We start from the raw sequence: 17557 nt of genomic DNA, 5'->3' as shown, positions 1-17557 counted from the left end.
CACCTGTCTGTCCTCCACGAGCGTCAGCTATTGCCAAATTCTTCACAATCATTTTCTTAGCCTATGAAATACTAGATCCAGGTATTTATCCCAACGGGACACTTAAGATGGGAGGGAAAAAATATCTAATTTTCTACTTGAATCATGTTATGTCAGTATCAAACTTTGCAATGTTCTAAATTCAAAACCAACCATCATTGTTAATCTCCTTTTGAGGTAGTAAGAGCTTTCTGACTGAAAACAAATTGCTCCGGAGGGATTACAGTAAATATCAAATGAATTTTTAAAGAAAAAAAAGTAATGCTTGAAGAACCACTGCTTCTTTTGAATGAAAAAAAAAATCCACTTCCTGGTTCGTAGAAAATACTGCACTCGATTTGCTTTATTGAGGATTTTGCCAAATTCATCTGTTTGTTTATTCATTTATTCAGCAAATGTTAATTAAGTCCTGACCATGTTCAAAGCACTATGCTAAGTCCTATACTCCTCAGATGGGGCCAATCAATAACAGTGAATTGGGATCTTATTATAAGAATTAGAAATTGATGCCATATAAAATTGAAGAGATCAGTTAAGTGTGTGCCCAAGTACTTACCTTAGTACCTGTCCCTTCTTTTGCATTTCCCTGATTATCTTTGCTGTCTGATTGTTGTAAAACTCCAATGTAGTACAGGCTCTGGAGCTCACCCTCCCAATCCACACTCACGTTGGTAGGTTGGGACCACAAAGGGTGGCTGGTTAATTCTCTTAACTTTAAATGAGATGACACTGTTGAGTTCACAAGCACCCGTGTCTTCCCCGTTTGATTATCAATTGATATCAATTAGCTAGCCAGATCATTAGCTTTGAGAAATGGCATTTACCAAGTTAATATAGTAAGTCATATAGTATTGGTACAAAACAACCCCACCTCCAATTGAGGGCACACTCCCACAAACACATTCAGAGCCCAGGAGAAAATAGTCTCAAGTTTACAGCACATGTGGCAAAAAGTGTAACTCACAGCTCCTGGAAGTCCCTTTTTCCACTTTGTGAGACCCTATTACAGTCCTCCTTAGGTATGGTGTAACTTTCTTTTAGGCTGCTTGCAAGGTCCTGAAGTTGCCTTTCTTTGGCTGCCAGTGTAGCCACTGCTGCTCAAGGGATGGTACTAGGACATCCATGGGAAGTCCAAAACCATCCAACCTTTCAAAGTTCACAAGATCATTTTGTGTTCAAGGGGTTTGTTGGGTGGGGGAGGCGGTCAGAAGCTCTTCCTTCACCTCCTCCTCCACCCACAAGTAATTGCTTTTCAGGGGCTTGGCTGGAACTGTTTCTACCACTAGGCTGGCCAAACATTGGAATGCTACAGTTCTGAACTAAATTATTATTTTACGTAAAGCCCACAAGGCATAATTGAGTATCCTCAGCCAATACCAGTGTACTTTCTGTAGAGCATCACTTCATTTCATCCGATAGTTTTCACTCCTAAAATTGTTAAAGTATTTTCACATCTAGTTTAAAGGACTGAGTGGTGGCTCCAATGATGGTATTCTTGATTAAGGTAGTTACTTTGAGTGCGGTGGTAAGATTGAATCAATGGATTCCTCCTTCTTACACAAGTCATGGCTAATTATTGATATTACAAGAAAGTGCTCCTACTGGGTCCAAAGGAGCTCCTGTGCTTCCAAATAACCCAAACTATTTTTGAAGTTCTAAAGTGGACCACCCTATAGTAATGATTCCAAATGCTTTCTATGTAGCTGCATTTGCCAGTCCCTCTAAATCTGGGAAATGCAGTTACCAGGCAGAATTTCCATCAGGCAACAGTTCCAACAGGAGTGATGACCCCATGACCCTGGCATGGAACAAAGCTGGGAATACTAATGCTATAGACACGTGATCCAAAGTATCACATACCCAATCTAATACTATAGTTGCTTTCACCTGTTGTCCCTTACTTTTCTGTTCTTCTCCGTATCTTCCATGTCTATAGGACTCCTCATAATCTTTAGGCCAGACATGACCCCTTGTGGAACTACTTTCTTACTTACTTACTTAAGCTTTATCTCAGAAAGTCTATATGCTATTAAATTGACTCATCATCTATTTTCAAATGGTATTTTAGGGGAAGGGGTGAAGATGTCAAGAGAGGAAATAGCTGCTTGGTTTCTTTAGGTGGTTTTCATCTTGCACTCCCCTATTTCCGTGATAGTGACAACTGTCTCAGAGCACATTTTTATTCTAAACTCAATAAATACCAAACAAAATGAACATTTGCATACATAGGATAATAGAAAAAGAAGATTGTACATAAAACTTCAGGAATCTATTTCCTGCAGCTTGATTTTCTTTTTAACTATATGGTAAAAATTCACATTACAGCTTTCAAAACTGTCTTGTTTGTACATCTCTCAGGCCTTCATTTGGCTCTCCTCTCTGAATTTTAAAAAGATACCTCTTTTCACTCTTTTCTTTTTTGCTGCTCTACTGCTAGTCTATAGGCAGCTAGGTGGCACAGTGGGTGGAGTGCCAGGCCTGGAGATCTGAAGACTCATCTTCCTGAGCTCAAATTTGGCCTCACATACTTACTAGCTGTGTGACCCTGGGCAAGTAACTTAACCCCACTTGCCTCAGCAACTCGTCTGTAAATGAGCTAGAGAAAGAAATGGCAAACCAGTCTTGCCAAGAAAACCCCAAATGGTTCACAAGTTGGACACAATTGAAAACAACTAAACAAAATTTCTAGTCTCCTCATCCTCCCACCCTACATCCGACAGAAAAGAGAAAAAAAAGAAAAACAAAGTAAACCCTTGTTTAAACAAAAAACCAAAGATGTATAGGCAAGGAAAACAATTTCCACCACACTGGCTACATCCAAAAACATGTTTTATTCAGCATATTGAGTCCACTACCTGTCAGGAAGAGGGAAGCATCTTACATTATCAGTCCTCTAGAATCATAGCTGGTCATTGCATTCATCAGAGTTCCCAGGTTTTTTCAAATTCGTTTTTCTTTATAATATTATCATTGCTTTTCACCACTCACTTTACTTTGTATCAAGTTACAGCATTCTTGCCAGGTTTCTCTGAAATGGTCACTTTTGTCACTTCTAATGTTGCAATAAGATTCCAATACAGCCATGTGCCATTACTGGTGCCATTCCCCAGTGGATGAGCACCCCCTTAGTTTGCAGTTATTTGCCACAACTAAAAGAACTGCTCTAAAGACTTTTGCACTTATCAGTAGTTTTCCTCTTTCTTTGATCTCTCTGGGGGTGTAGAGTAGTACCAAGTAGTACCCAGTAGAATCACAATTTAATAGTTTTGGAGGTACAGAACCAAACTGCTTTCCAGAATGACTGGAACAATTGGCAGCACCACCCACGGTACATTAGCAGCGCCTGTTTTCCAGCAGTTCCTCTGACAGTTGTCATTTTTCTTTTCCACAGGTTCGCCATCTGGTGAAAGTGAGCTAGAACCTCAGAATTGCCTTCATTTATACTTCTCTAATTATTAATAATTATAGCATTTGTTTCATATGGCTATTGATAGCTTGGATTTCTTCCTCTTAAAAACTACCTGTTACATATCCTTTGTCTGCTGAGGAATGGGCATGTTCCTGTAGATTCATTTTGTCCTCTCCTACACTTACCCTTTTCCAGATTTTCTCTCCAGACCTTTTCCTCTCTTTTCTTTAGCTCTATACCTACCCACCCCAAAGACTAATATGGTAAGTGAACTGGGAAGGAGAGAAGAGGAAATGAAATTGGATCAGGTTTAAGATAAGAAGCATCCTGGTTCCTTCTTACAACTACCCGACCTCCCACATACTTTAAATGCTAATTTTCAGGTGAAATAGAATCTTATTGGATAAAGCCTAAAAAGTTTTTGCATTTTATAGCCACTTTGGTATTTTTAGGCATGTTTTAAGCCCCCATTTACAGTGTTGAGCTAGAAGTCATAGGTTTACGCATGGAAGCATCCTTAGAAGAACCTCATTTTACAGTTGTGGAGACTGGGGCACATTGAGATAAAGTGAATTGTCCAATATCACAAAGCAAGTCAGTGACAAAGCCGGGGTTAGAATTAGGCTCATAACTTCTGGTCTAATGCTTTTCCATTGTAATGTGTGGTTGGACTATAAAATGGAGATAGGGAAAGGAAGAGAGGGAAGGAGAAGATAATGTTAGAGTCTGCTGAAGAAAATGGGAAGGAGTGGGATCAAGGGCACATGTAGAGGTACGGACCTTGGCAAGGGGAAGAGCCACCTCATCGTCAGCACCTAGGGGATGATGTCAAGGAGTTTGGTGATGAAGAAGATAGTGTGGTCTGTCATTCAGAAACAGACAGGGCTCCTCACTTTCTAATCAGGAGCCTATTGATTGTAGGCTAGAAATGATTTATACCTTAGGGTAACATGTATAGAATATGGGGGTGTTTTAGTGCCTACATCAGGTTACTATTAACGCGTGAGGAGCAGCCTTGCCCAACGGTAAGGCAAAATGAACCAAATACCTTTTTTAATCTTCCCAGGCCAAGCTTTCCCTCCCATAGCCTCTCTCAGGCATTCATTTTTAAAATTTATTTTATCATTTTTTCCAATTAAGAAGCATCTATTTTCTCTCCTTCCCATTCCCCTACCCCAAATGAGCAACTATATTGCCAACGAGATACCCACAGGAGAATTCCCAGGTTTGAATCGCAAGATACAACAGACTCTCTTCATTGATGACGAAACCAAAACATTTATTCCAACACCAGAAAGCCAAATCCATCATAACAACAAAGAAATCTATATACATGATCAATGTAGGGAGCACCACCATCCCCAAGCCTTCCCTCTATCAGGTCTCCCCACAAACAAGCTCCCTTAAGCAAAACTATTCCCCCTCTCACTCACACCAGCTGCTCTGCCTACTCTCTCTCCCAGCTCCAACTCACTCCAACTTCCTGCTCCACCCATTCAGCAAGCTCCTCCTACCACAGGCTCCATGTGACTTAGGCTTCCATGTCACTCAAGCAGGTCAGACAGGCCTGTTAATGGGCAAGAAAGATCTTCCCATTCTATTAACAATACATTAACAACACAACAACCACCAAAAAAAAAAAACCTAGAATATACATAGTCAAGCACAGAAAACCAAAAATGTATGCCTCATTCTGCATTTTAAGGACATCACCTCTCTGACACGTTTCCCTTGGAATCATGAACTCTCATTGAATTGATCTGAGTTCTAAAGTCTTTCAAAGTTGTTTTTCATTATAAAGTAGCATTTGGATGTTCTTCTAATTCTGTTCAATTCACTCTACATCAGTTCATAGGGGTCTCTGAAATTGTCCTTTTTGCCATTTCTTATGACAAAATATTTTCTTATATTTACCTTAGCAAATATTTAAACATTAAAAATCTAAATAGACTCATATCTCCTTTTTCACTCTGAACTTTTTGTTCTTTTTGTACCAACCATTATTATTTAGTGATTTTGATTTCCCCAAGTGTCCCTTCAGTAAAAACTTCAGTTTCAAAAATCTTCTCATGTCTTAGATAACAGATCCTTTTAGGCTGATTACATGTAGCAACAATGTTACTAGAAGCTGTTGTGGGGGTGAAAGACCAACAATAAGAGCACACTGGAGGGCTGCTAGCACAGGTCCTTTGATTTCCTCTTCTAAGAAAAGCACCTTTAAGGGGTAAACAATCTTACTTTAATTAAACATATGTGTGTGTGTGTGTGTGTGTATCATTCACTTAGTTCAGGGGAAAAAGCCAGCACCCTGAACTTCAGAGCAAATACAAACAGAAACTACAAACAGATCAACAGACTGGCTTTGTCTGATCAAGACATCACATACATAGTCACCAAAAAGAGAAGCACCAACATCTGGGTTTTCAAAGGCGGGGAGCTCTTAACAACGGTTACCCAGTCTTGTCTGGTCAAATCACATGACACTCTTCCAGTGAGTGAGGGCCCCAAAACAAAACGACAACCTCAGATCTTACATACCCTTCTCAGGGTCAGAGGGCCTCACAACCATGCGACTCAAACCTATGTGAACTAGGCTTTCTTGTTTCTTAAGCAGGTCAAAGATTCTTGATTCAATCAAAGAAACAAAAGACAACAGAAAGTCCACTTTGCTTGCTATTACATTTGAAAGGCAAGACTCATCAGGGTACTTGATTATCTTAGAATTCTAAAAGAGAAAACAAAAATGTCCCACCCTAATTGCCATAACATTATTATGTTGAATTCTGCAACAAGGTATGTTAGAAATTCCATCTTTGCCTTGTTCAATTTATGCTATATTTAAAGTACAGTTATGGGTATTTGAGAAGGGGGGAAAGAGGATGTATACTCAAGATGTTGAGATTAAAACATGCATGAACGTTTTCTATAATTTTTTGCTATTTCCATTTTACTTTCAGTAAAATAAGGCTGAAGAAGATGCATTACTTTTTTGTAAAAATTCATTTGAAAATATGCCCGTGGATAAAAGCCTGCTTTAAACGAGACTAGATATGTTTTTATAGGTCTGTTTTCTTGGACTTTGAAAACCTGGAAAAGAGTTTAATGAGGATGCTGTAGGCTAATTAGATCCTATCAGAAGTCGGGAGTCTCATTGTGCCCTATTTAATGATTCAACAAGCAATTGAATCTCACAGAGATAAGACTTATTACACCCCCAAGTTATTGCTAGCACCAAAATGTTCTGATTAGCCAGAGTCTTGAGTTTTAAAATCAGAATGTCATTAACACACACACACACACACACACACACACACACACACACCTTCTAGCCCATCTGGAACTACATTTGTTCAACAGGGCTAAGTGTGAGAGGGCAGCCTCTAGTTGTGCATATACAGATTCTGCCTTACTGCCAATATGGATGCCCTAGGCTGTGTGGCATTTGTGAGCTTTTGCGCCCATGTGAGGGCAGCAAAGGAAATCATTAAAGTAAAACGCAGGTAAGTATCTTCAGCCAGTCAATAAACATTTATTAAGTGCCTGTTATGTACTAGGCACTGTGCTAAGCTTTGTGGATACAAAAAAGAGGCAAACTACCATCCCTTCCCTCAAGGAGCTCACAGTTCTGTGACAAGTAGAGTTCAGCTGTACTTAGCTCCCATTCTCTTTGATATCGTAGTCACTATCCCACGCCTTACACTGGTTAGAAATAATATTTGCCATTGCATTCGCTGGGAGGTTAGCCTACATTAAGTACATGATCTGGAGAATGCAATCACATGTATGTGTGCCTCGACTTTGACCTTTTTTGAACCAATGAAACAATCAACACAGTGAAAAGTAAACAATGAAAAAAGTAGCTAAATATTATTTAGCCACTGGTTAGTGAGCTACACATTTTCTAACAGGTTATGTTGGTGTTGTGTATACGAAGAATTAAAGTGAGTTAAGAATTCACAAGCATATTCTAGAAAGTTCCTTCAAGTGCACTCATGCAATCTCACAAAGTGCTGTTGTCCTGAATAGCTACAAGGAAGGCCTCCAATTAGAATTTAACAGAGAAGTAGTAGTAAGGACTCAATTCCCTGGGCAGAAAGTAATCTCACGGAGCACACACCAGCCAAAACAACAGGTCACCTTTGATTACTGCCATGTCAGATCCCATTGCCTTATCACCAGACCTCTAACTTGGAAGCAAAACTGCCACATCAGACTTTTAAAATTCACTGTAACTTTCTGATTATGATTATTTTTATATAATTAGTGACCTGAAGGAAAGAATTGAGACGATCACATGGTATTTCACATCAAGATTACAGGTTAATTCAAACAGATAGCTAAAAGAAAACCCTCTGATTTAAGTCAACTGTTTAGATGGGGAAATTAAATGGCAAATGACTGACAAAAAAAAAAGTGACAGATGAAAAAAGAGCATGCATTTTCCAACTTCCAATCTTCTTCCATGTGTTACCCACCAGAGACTACTCTTCTTCACTTCCTGGAAGAGGTCATTCATCACCCTATCATATTAAACAAGACCAGGAATTTTGAAACAGAGAGATTTGTTTTAAGGGTCACAGTGAATTCTACATTTCACGTTGCCCAATGATAATTTCCTACACTGGTAGGGAATCTGTGCATTTTCACATATGCTTTAATTAAAAGTCCCCCCTAGGGCTTATCCTGTGTCCTGATTTTCACAGAAACAGTAAGCACACCTGGGCAAGAAAATTGAAACCTTCTCCTGGTGTTCTTGCAATACTAGATAATGCATAAATTATGAAGCTAAACATATTCTCTCCTGTAGGTAAAGGTAGGGTTTTACCAGTTTGTTTGACTTGGTTTGTTTTCAAAAGACTCGATGTGAGGCCATGCCAGGTACTTTGGCTAAGCATCATCATTGTTGGCATATCAACCAAACCCTCTTTAATGATGTTTTGCTTCATTAGAACTTTGCAAAGTACCCCTTAGATGCTGGAAATACATCAATAACCAACACTGCAATTTGATGTTCTCTCCTTATGTTAAAATATCAAGAAGATACTCAAATGCTGGGCTACTGGGAGAGACTGAGGTTGGGGGAATCTCCTGAGCTGGCGTAAATAAGGCTAAAGCTAAGTGGGTATCTGCACTAAGTCCAGCACTGATATGGTGGGCCTCGAGAGCAGAGAGACATCAGGCTGCCTAAAATGGGGCAACTCACTACAGGTTAGACAAATGGAGCATCTTAAAACTTCTGTGCTCCTCAATATTAGAATTGAGTCTCCATGAGTAGCCACTGCACTTTCAGTCTAAGCACAACAGGGAGACCCAGTTCATAAAAAATAAAAACCTCAACTGGATCTGTGATGTCATCAGTGAGGGATATCCCATACAGTGATGCAGATCGTAACAAGAAGAATGCAGAACAAGCAAGAGTAAACAGCAACTTTGTACTCACATTAAAAAGAACTGAAATGACAGGTTGTTCCTAAAGTCTGGACATATAGACAAAAATGCATATTTTCAAGAAATGAAATGAATGAAATTTTCAACAACATTTTATTTAATTGGAATATTAACAAATAACATCTTCAATATGATTTCCATCATTTGTGATGCAAAGGTTGATGCGCTTTGCAAGATTCACGTGAACTCAATGCAATAACTCCATGTTGCCGTCAATCTTAGCACATTCACTCTTTATGCATAAAATCAAGTGTGTTGCATCTGTGATTTTCACTGAGTACACCTTCTCCTTTAGCATACCCCAGAAAAAGAAGTCAAGGAGGCTAAGGTCTGTTAATATTCCAAATATTTCAAAATATGCATTTTTGCCTATTAGTCCAGACTTCAGGGACACCTTGTGGAGTAGATTTCTGGTCAGTTATGGAATCTCTGAGGTTATTTCCAACCCTGAGATGCTGTGATCACCTGTAACTCATAAAGTACTTTGAAGGTTGACAATGCTACATAATCACTGCCACTATTGTGAAATGTGATCCTTTGAGAACTTTACTGGTCTATGACTGTGCATACCAATCAATCAGATGTTATCCTAATGGATGGGTGCTACTATGCAACCCTCAATATTGGCACCCAATATTGGCAGAGAGAAAGGGGAGTAGGATAAGTGACATTGTATTTTACAAGAGCACCTTCTTTTATCTCTGTGTATACGTCAGCATGTGTGTGTCTGTGTGTGTGTGTGTGGCATCCATGCAGGTAGGAACCCTGCCAAAATCTCTCAACCCATCACTCCCTTATTTTAGTACAATACTCCTTTATTAATCCCAGCTGCAGCACTGCTCCATTCAGTGCATTTGCTTTATTAAAATTTTGCAGAGTACACACCGGACACTGTAAATCACATGTCTTGTAGAGAATTGCAAGGGCAGAACAGGCAAAGAAAGTACATACACAGATCTGGCCTACCCAGCCAGGAAAGACAAATTTAGTGGCGAGGTATTTGCAATAGCTCTCTGGAGAAATGGAAAGGACCAGAAGAGCTCATAGAGCTTGATTCAAGACACAAAGCACTTGGATACTTGGTGTGTTCGTCAATATGAAATACATGAAAAGGAGTGAAGGGAAGAAGAAAAATACACAAAATCTCGCAGGGTCTAGTTCCACTAATTTGTAATTTTGAATCATCAGGATTGGCCTTAACTGAATGGAAATTGGTCTTGATTTAGCAAACAATGTCTATTAAATAGAGCAAATTAATGAATGGTAAGAACAAGATAGGAAATGTTTATGTTTCTTAAAAAAATAAAATGGTTTCAAACACTTAGTCACCCATGCACATACAAACAACTGAAACACCAATTATAGATCATTCTTAAATATTCTTTTAAAGCTGAAGGCTAACGTATCTCTTATAGGCAACATTTTTTATGGCTGTATATACTTGAAATCAACTGTCAAGGACCTTAAGGATTATCTAATCTAGCACCCTCATTTTTTAGATGAAGAAACTAAAGTCTAGAGAGATTAATTAATTTACCCAAAATTAGCAGCACACCTAGTACTACAATCCTCCTGGTTCCTAATTCAGTGTTCTACTTAAGTGTTCTTTTTGAATAACTTAAAAGAAATAAAAATGAAAATTATATAATTTAAACTTTTCACTAATTCAAACAGCCCTTTCACCCCTATTAGCCGTAATGACTAAGGTTTTTACTACGATATCTTTAAATTAGACCATCTGCTTTAGGTCATTAGATGATAAGGAAGAAAAATTGTTTGAAGAATAACATGGTTTGTTTTTTAAAGATGATTGCCCAGTTATCTATAATGGTTAGTTGACTGAGTTTGTATATGGTTAAACAAGGGGATGGATCAATTACCTTTTTGGAGTCCTGTTGACTTTACTTCTATAATCTCTCATATTCATTCCACCACTACTCATGCCCTCCACCTTCTCTTTCCACTATCACTGCCTAAATTCTGGCCTTCATTATGTCTCACTTGGACTATTTTAATAGCCTCCTAATGGTCTCCCTGCTGTGAGTCTTTACCCATTCCAATCTACTCTACATACCATTTCCCATGTAAATCTACTAATATATTGCTCTGACCATGTCACTCACACTTAAAAACTTGCCATGGCTTCCCATTGCCTCCTGAATGAAATCTAAACTTCTTAACCTTAGTATTCAATGCCATTCATCATCTGGCTCCAGATTCACACTCCTCCCCACCTTCATATGATCCATGATCCTATTACACTGAACCGCTCACCATTTCCTGAAGTTACTTAAGGGCAAAGACTGTATTCCTAGCACTTAGCACACAGTGCTTTGAACATTGCTTAGTGTTTGTTGAATGAATTTCCCTTTTCCAAGTACCAAGTATTTGCTCCAGCTGTTCCTTATGCCTCAAATGTAGTCTATTCCCATCTCTGCCTATTGAAATTTTATCCTCCCTTTAAGGACCAACTGGAATGCCATCTAAAGCTTTACCTTACCCCACGCTCTAGTTAGAAGCAGTCTGTCACTGTACATTTTCTCTTGCCCTAGTTTTTGTATATGTTTCATATTTTCTACTAGTATGTAAACTCCCTTAGTGGAGGAATCACGTCTTAGTCATCCTTATATACCATGATGCCTTGCACATAAGTGTTTGATAAATATTTATTTAATTAAATTGAATTAAAAGAAACTAAGGCAGCTAGGTGACACAGTAGAGAACACTGAGCATGGATTCAGCAATACCTGAGTTCAAATTCTGCCTCAGATACTTATTAGCTGTATGATTCCCAACCTCAATTCCTTCATTTGTAAAATGAGGGATTAGACATAATGGCCTCTACAATTTTTTCCTGCTCTAAATCTATGATCCTAAGGAACAGAAGGGAAAGATTTTTAAAAAGACAACTTTGGAGGCAGAAATAATAAATTTTTCATTTGAAATCTTCCTGAAGGGGGTAGAAGGTACAATACTTCTTAGAAAGGGGCATGAAAAATTAATGTCAGTGAAATAGGAGAATAGATGATGGGAGGGCAGGAGAACAAAGCAGGTCAAAAAGTATTAGGTTACTTAAGCTGGGAAATGGGGAGGAAAGAGAAGAACAGAGAGAATAATAATAAAAGTAAACCCACGTAGCTTCAAAATGAGCCAGGGTAATTGGAAGAAGAAGAAAGTGGGGGAAATAGAATGGTTTCAGACTAATGTAAGCCAAACAAATGGCAGAGACATACACATGTAGATGTAGTTACTAGAAGAATATACATCCTCAAAAAATTTAACTATAAATGTGAATAGATTAAATTCTAAAAAGAATAGAATAATGAAGAAGAAAACAAGCCCCAATGATTTGCTGCATGCAAGAAACAGTGATATAAAGGAATTGAACAAAATCTATTTTGCTTCATGTGACAATAAAAGCAAGAGTTAACATCATAATATCTGATAATTCAACACTAAAAGTTGAGAAATTTCAAAAGAGACAAATTAAATTATATCATGCTTAAAGGCAGCATAATCAGTGAAAAATAAAACGATTAAATTCATATGCACCAAATGACATAGCATCAAGTTATTAAAAGCATAGTTAGGCAAAAAATATTGACAATACAATAATAGCTGAATGTTTTCATATTCTACTATACAATGTTTTAACATCCCTCTCTGAATATCTACAAAGATATAAAATGTAAATATGAGATCTCTTGGAGTCTTAAATCCACAATCCTCTGATCTATAAATATAACAAATTTATGTTATGTAAAAAAGTGAATGAGGAAATCGAAGAAATGTGGGAAAACTGATGTCAAGAGAGAGAGAACAGAACCAAAAGAACCACATACAAAATGATTCCAACAACGTAAATGCAAAGATCACTCAAAGGAAGTGTACCTCTGAATAACTGAGAAGCCAATGAAGATCTCAGAGAACTAATAATTAAACTCACCTCCTCCCTCACAGCATATGGGATCCCAAGGACAGAATGTTGTATATGTTGTCATAGACAGTCTCTTTAATACAGAGTAAAGAAAAAGAAGAAAAGACAATACAATGTGCTTTTCTTGAGGGAAAAAAAAATCAATGTTAAAGATCTGCCTAAGAACTTGCCCTGTTCATTTTAGCCCCTACAAGTATCGTGCATATACACTTGGGAACTAACTCTCCATCCTTTACTCCCCAGTTATTTCATACACCTTGACGAGAATGGTAGGAGAAAGACCTAGTGAGCATTACTGTTATGAGGTCTTGTCTATACAAATCTCATCAGGTTGTCCCTGTTTCTGATAGTGCTCCTCCACATGTGGAAAAGGACTACAGTCTCGGGTAGTGCAGTGCATGCACAGAATTACTGGGCGCCACGGCAACGAGTGCCCCATCCTCTCTAAGCCAGCAGCCTATCGACAGTGCCACCAGGAGGCCTGTAACGAGAAGATCAATGTCAACACCATCACATCCCCGCGACTTGGTGAGTAGACCTAGTGGGTCTATGGAGCACAGCAAAAGCCACTTTGTGTTGTCAGTAGTGTTTGGTACTGGGAACAAGTTTCGAAGGTCTAAAAACTACTGATTATGCCATATTGGAGAGGTTCAACCTTAGCTCCGCTCATCTGCCTCTAGAGATCTGTACAGAACTGGATAGTAGTTTAAAAGGTAGGCTTCTCATTTCACCTACTGGAAAAGACATTTATTTAATAACTGCAGATTCAAACCCAATACCTTCCGCATCTGCATCCTAGCAGACCTCTTTGTTAACAAATGAAGAACATATGAAAATGTTTCTCTACATGTTAGTATTCCTCTAAGTGGGGAAGGGGGAGATGGGAAATGCTTCATTTGGAAAATAAGGCTTTTTTTGGACATCACTCATGAAACTATTAAAATGCGTATGAAATTCATTTCAGGAGGATGTTCTAGAAGAAAATGGTAAGAAATGTTTAGTAGAATGGAACATTTAAATTCATCAGGGAGTTTTTTTTCTATAAGTAATTTCACTGTGTTTTAAACCTATCCCCTTACCATCTATGCCAGCGGGATGACTATTATGTAGTAATCATAGTCCCATATGTGAGGAGAAAGGGAGAAAGAAATTGAGCTCATCTTATTATTGGTCTTTTTAAAAGTTTCTGCTTTCCAAAGTAGCAGCCCCTCAGAAAGATTTTTCTGGCCAAAGTCCCTTTCCATTAAAACTTAAACTCCAACTAATTTTTAAGCCTAAGCCACAAAGACATTTAGCTACCAGTAAGTTTTATATCTCAATCTCAGCCACCAAACAATCTCAGAATCCTAGAGCTGGAAGGAACCCCAAAGGTCAGCTGGTCCAATCCTCACCTGAAACATGAGTCCCCTCAACAACATATACCCAACAAATGATTTTCCAGCTTTTGACAGAACATTGCAAGTAATGAAAGAACATACTACTTCATGAGGACAACCATTCGGTTTTCATACATCTTTCAAGTTCTTCCTTATATTGAGCCAAAATATACCTCCTGGTTACTTCTCCCTAGTTCTGTTTTATGGCATCACATGGTACCAATTGACCCTCTTCAACATAAGATAAGATACCCTCTAACTCATCAATTTCCATTTTAAAACTTTATTTTCAGAACTTAGCCTAGTGCTCTGGATAAGTTCACCGTGTATCTTCTTTCTATCATGCAAAAATCAGACTTCAGGGTCTCCTAAGTAAAGCCCAGGTGGTTTTTTTTCAATGATTCTGCCTAAAACAGCTCTGTGTACTCATTTTAATAAATTCTAATAATGATGGTGGTAATATTCTTGGGCATAAAACTGTAGTAAGTGCCACTTAATACATTAGGGGTTCAGGAAAGAAGGTAGCTTGCTGTAGGGGCAAGACAAGTGGCTTTGAAGGCTGAAGATTTAGGTCCAAATCTCTGCTCTGATTCTTATTACTTATTTGATCTCAGGCAGGTCATTTAATCTGTCTGGATCTTGGTGTCCTTAGCTATCAACTGAAGGGATTCAACCAGATGATTACTAAGATTTTGTTAAATTCTAAATCCTGTGATGCTAAAACCATGTAATGATGATGTTGATTAATTCTTTCTTGGGGCTTCACATTATTATGTTTGAATTCAGCTACCAGTAAAATGAGATAGAATCCCCAGGCTGTCTGTCCCCTAAAGGTTTTGAAGAGTCTTTAAAGGTATGATGAGCAGAGCTAGTGTTCTCTGCCTTGATGAGAGAGAAACTCAAAACCAACTGAATGAAGGTGGTTAAACTTTCAAACAGAGCAGAGAAAGGTGAGGAAGGGATGATCTCCTGAATCATTTCTAGAATACTTGAGTTAAACACAGAACACATTTCCCTACTTTCCATGCCTTTCTAAATATCCTGAATTTCTCTCTCCCTGTTCTTATCCAAAGCTGCTCTGACATACAAGTGCACAGGGGACCAGTGGACGGTGTACTGCAGGGTGATCCGGGAGAAGAACTTATGCCAGGACATGAGGTGGTATCAGCGCTGCTGCCAGACGTGCAGAGACTTTTATGCCAACAAGATGCAGCAGAAGAGTTAATGATACTTCTCTCCTGCCTAGATTGAACATTGCCACCCAACTATGGAATTCAAGGACGTGTAGGTCTGAGAGTACTGGAACTTAATAATGACAGAGGGAGGGGTGGATTCCAAAGCATATACAATTAAAGTGAACGTAATTCCGTAGATTGGATGTACCAAAGCTATCCATCCCTCACACACACGACATGGTCATCTCAAGAATTATCACACAAAATTTAATTGTGGACTTGGCATCATCACATTTGTCATTAATGCTTTTTACTTAATATATTATTAATAGCCACTGGATGGCTTTCTGCAGTAGGAAGAAAAGGACAAAAAGTCACAAAATAATTATAGTCTCTAAGGTTGTACGTACCTCTAACGAGAAAACCTCTGGTCAACAACTTTATAAAGGTAGAGACATTATTTAGCACTTGAGTCTTGGCTGTTCTCTGGTATTTTGAATTCCCAGGGGTTAGTATACCAGAGGAGAGGTGGAGGAAGAAGGAATCGTGTAAATGAAATGCTTAATTTAAAAAGGAGTCTTACTATAAAAAAACCTGTGAAAATTGATGGCAGAGGATATGTGAGTGAGAAAGTAGTGCAACAGCATCTTAGCCTTCTTTTTAATTTAAATTCTTAAAAACAGATGATTCAGGACTTTGCCATACTGCCCACATCTAAAAATATAATCTCTTTTAAAAATTTTGATTTCATCTTTGCTGTCTTGCCTCTGCAAGCTCTTAATTAAGTTCATGTAACATGAACATTCGTTCAGTAAAAATCTATTTCTGTGGGAAAGAATATCTGGGAAGGTGATGGGTTCTAAGGTATTTTAGTTGTTCTGATCTCTACTTACTTGGGGGGAAAATACTGTAGCAAAAACAGAACAATATTTCTTCAGGGTACTGTGAAATTAGTGTAATTGGTACATATCATGCAAGTGAACTTGCAACAACTTTGGCAGAGGTGTAAAGATGAATTGTTGACCCATCAGAGACCTTCTCTGATTTCTGCAAGCCTATCCTTCAGAAATTATTTTCCAACACAAATACATCACATCACACTTACTTAGTCTATATTTGAATAGTTCACATTACTCAGTAGTGACAGAACACAGCTATTTTTAGAGCCATCAAAAAGTGCTTTTCGGACAATATCATACCTTTGTATATCTAAAAATAGAAACTTAAACTCAGTCTATAGGACTTGCAGCATATGCCCAGATCCATAATTTTGGCCTTTTTCATTATGGATTTTGTTAATCTCCTTTGTATATGATCTACAATGCACAAAGCAATAGAGTTAAGTCGTTTATGACACACAGCAAAGCTTTTAGAGTGGATTTCAAACCTTCACTCTGGTCTAGGCCTTATGTTATTAGCTTATTTTTTGTTTTTGCTATTTATATGTGACATTGGTGAGAGGCTCTTAATTGCAAAAGAAAAAAAATTAAGACTTTTTTTCCTTCCTGAGTTAGAGCCTACCAATATCCAGAAGCACAGGGAAATGACTAGTTAACATTTACTTTAAGGGCACCTGTGAAACCAGCCTGTGCACGCAAACTGGAAAACCATTTTCCAACCCTGCCTCAGTAAGGCAATGCTACTTAATGGTTGTATTGCAGGTGGTCCTTGGTATCTGTAGCTGTCCTAGAAACAAGGCATATTTTGCTCACAGATTCCGTGGGCATTTCATTGGTGCTTATATTTGAAAATGTTACCATGAGAAAGCAACCTTCTCCTACCTTATTTCAGACAGATGATCTCACTTAGGTCTAATTACTAAGTAGTCATCACAGTGATTCTACCATATGAATTATTACTGATTTAATGGTGCTCCATTTGTTTTTTTCCTTTCTGATGCAACAACTTCGAGTTTTTTAAAATGTGCTAGTGTACATCGGAAAGGGGAAAAAAACCTCTCTACCTTCTCCCACCTCTTGTGGGGTATTTTTGTTTTGTGTGTGAATGGGTGTGTTTAGGGGTTTTTGTTTTTTGCAAGGGTTGGGTGTTTTTTTCAATACCACAGATATGGAAAAGTACTAGGGAAGTCTGAGAATGAATTCATTTCCACTTGTATAAACAAGATGTTTTGCATCATCCACTATAGGTGCTCTATGGAAAAAAAAAATAAATT

At 38.2% G+C, this 17557-nt stretch overlaps 1 protein-coding gene across 1 annotated transcript in view; it reads left to right on the top strand.

The window, feature by feature from the left end:
* ADAMTS17 (ADAM metallopeptidase with thrombospondin type 1 motif 17) overlaps positions 1-15434 on the top strand; it is a 506671-nt gene extending 491237 nt beyond the window's left edge. The window contains exons 23-24 of the mRNA XM_036736388.1: positions 13184-13361; positions 15283-15434. Coding sequence (XP_036592283.1) covers positions 13184-13361; positions 15283-15434 — 330 coding nt within the window. The remainder of the gene's footprint in view (positions 1-13183; positions 13362-15282) is intronic.
* Positions 15435-17557: the final 2123 nt, after the last annotated feature.

Source organism: Trichosurus vulpecula, chromosome 8 (assembly GCF_011100635.1).
Source record: "Trichosurus vulpecula isolate mTriVul1 chromosome 8, mTriVul1.pri, whole genome shotgun sequence".
NCBI lineage: Eukaryota > Metazoa > Chordata > Mammalia > Diprotodontia > Phalangeridae > Trichosurus > Trichosurus vulpecula.
This window is presented reverse-complemented; position numbering and strand designations above follow the sequence as displayed.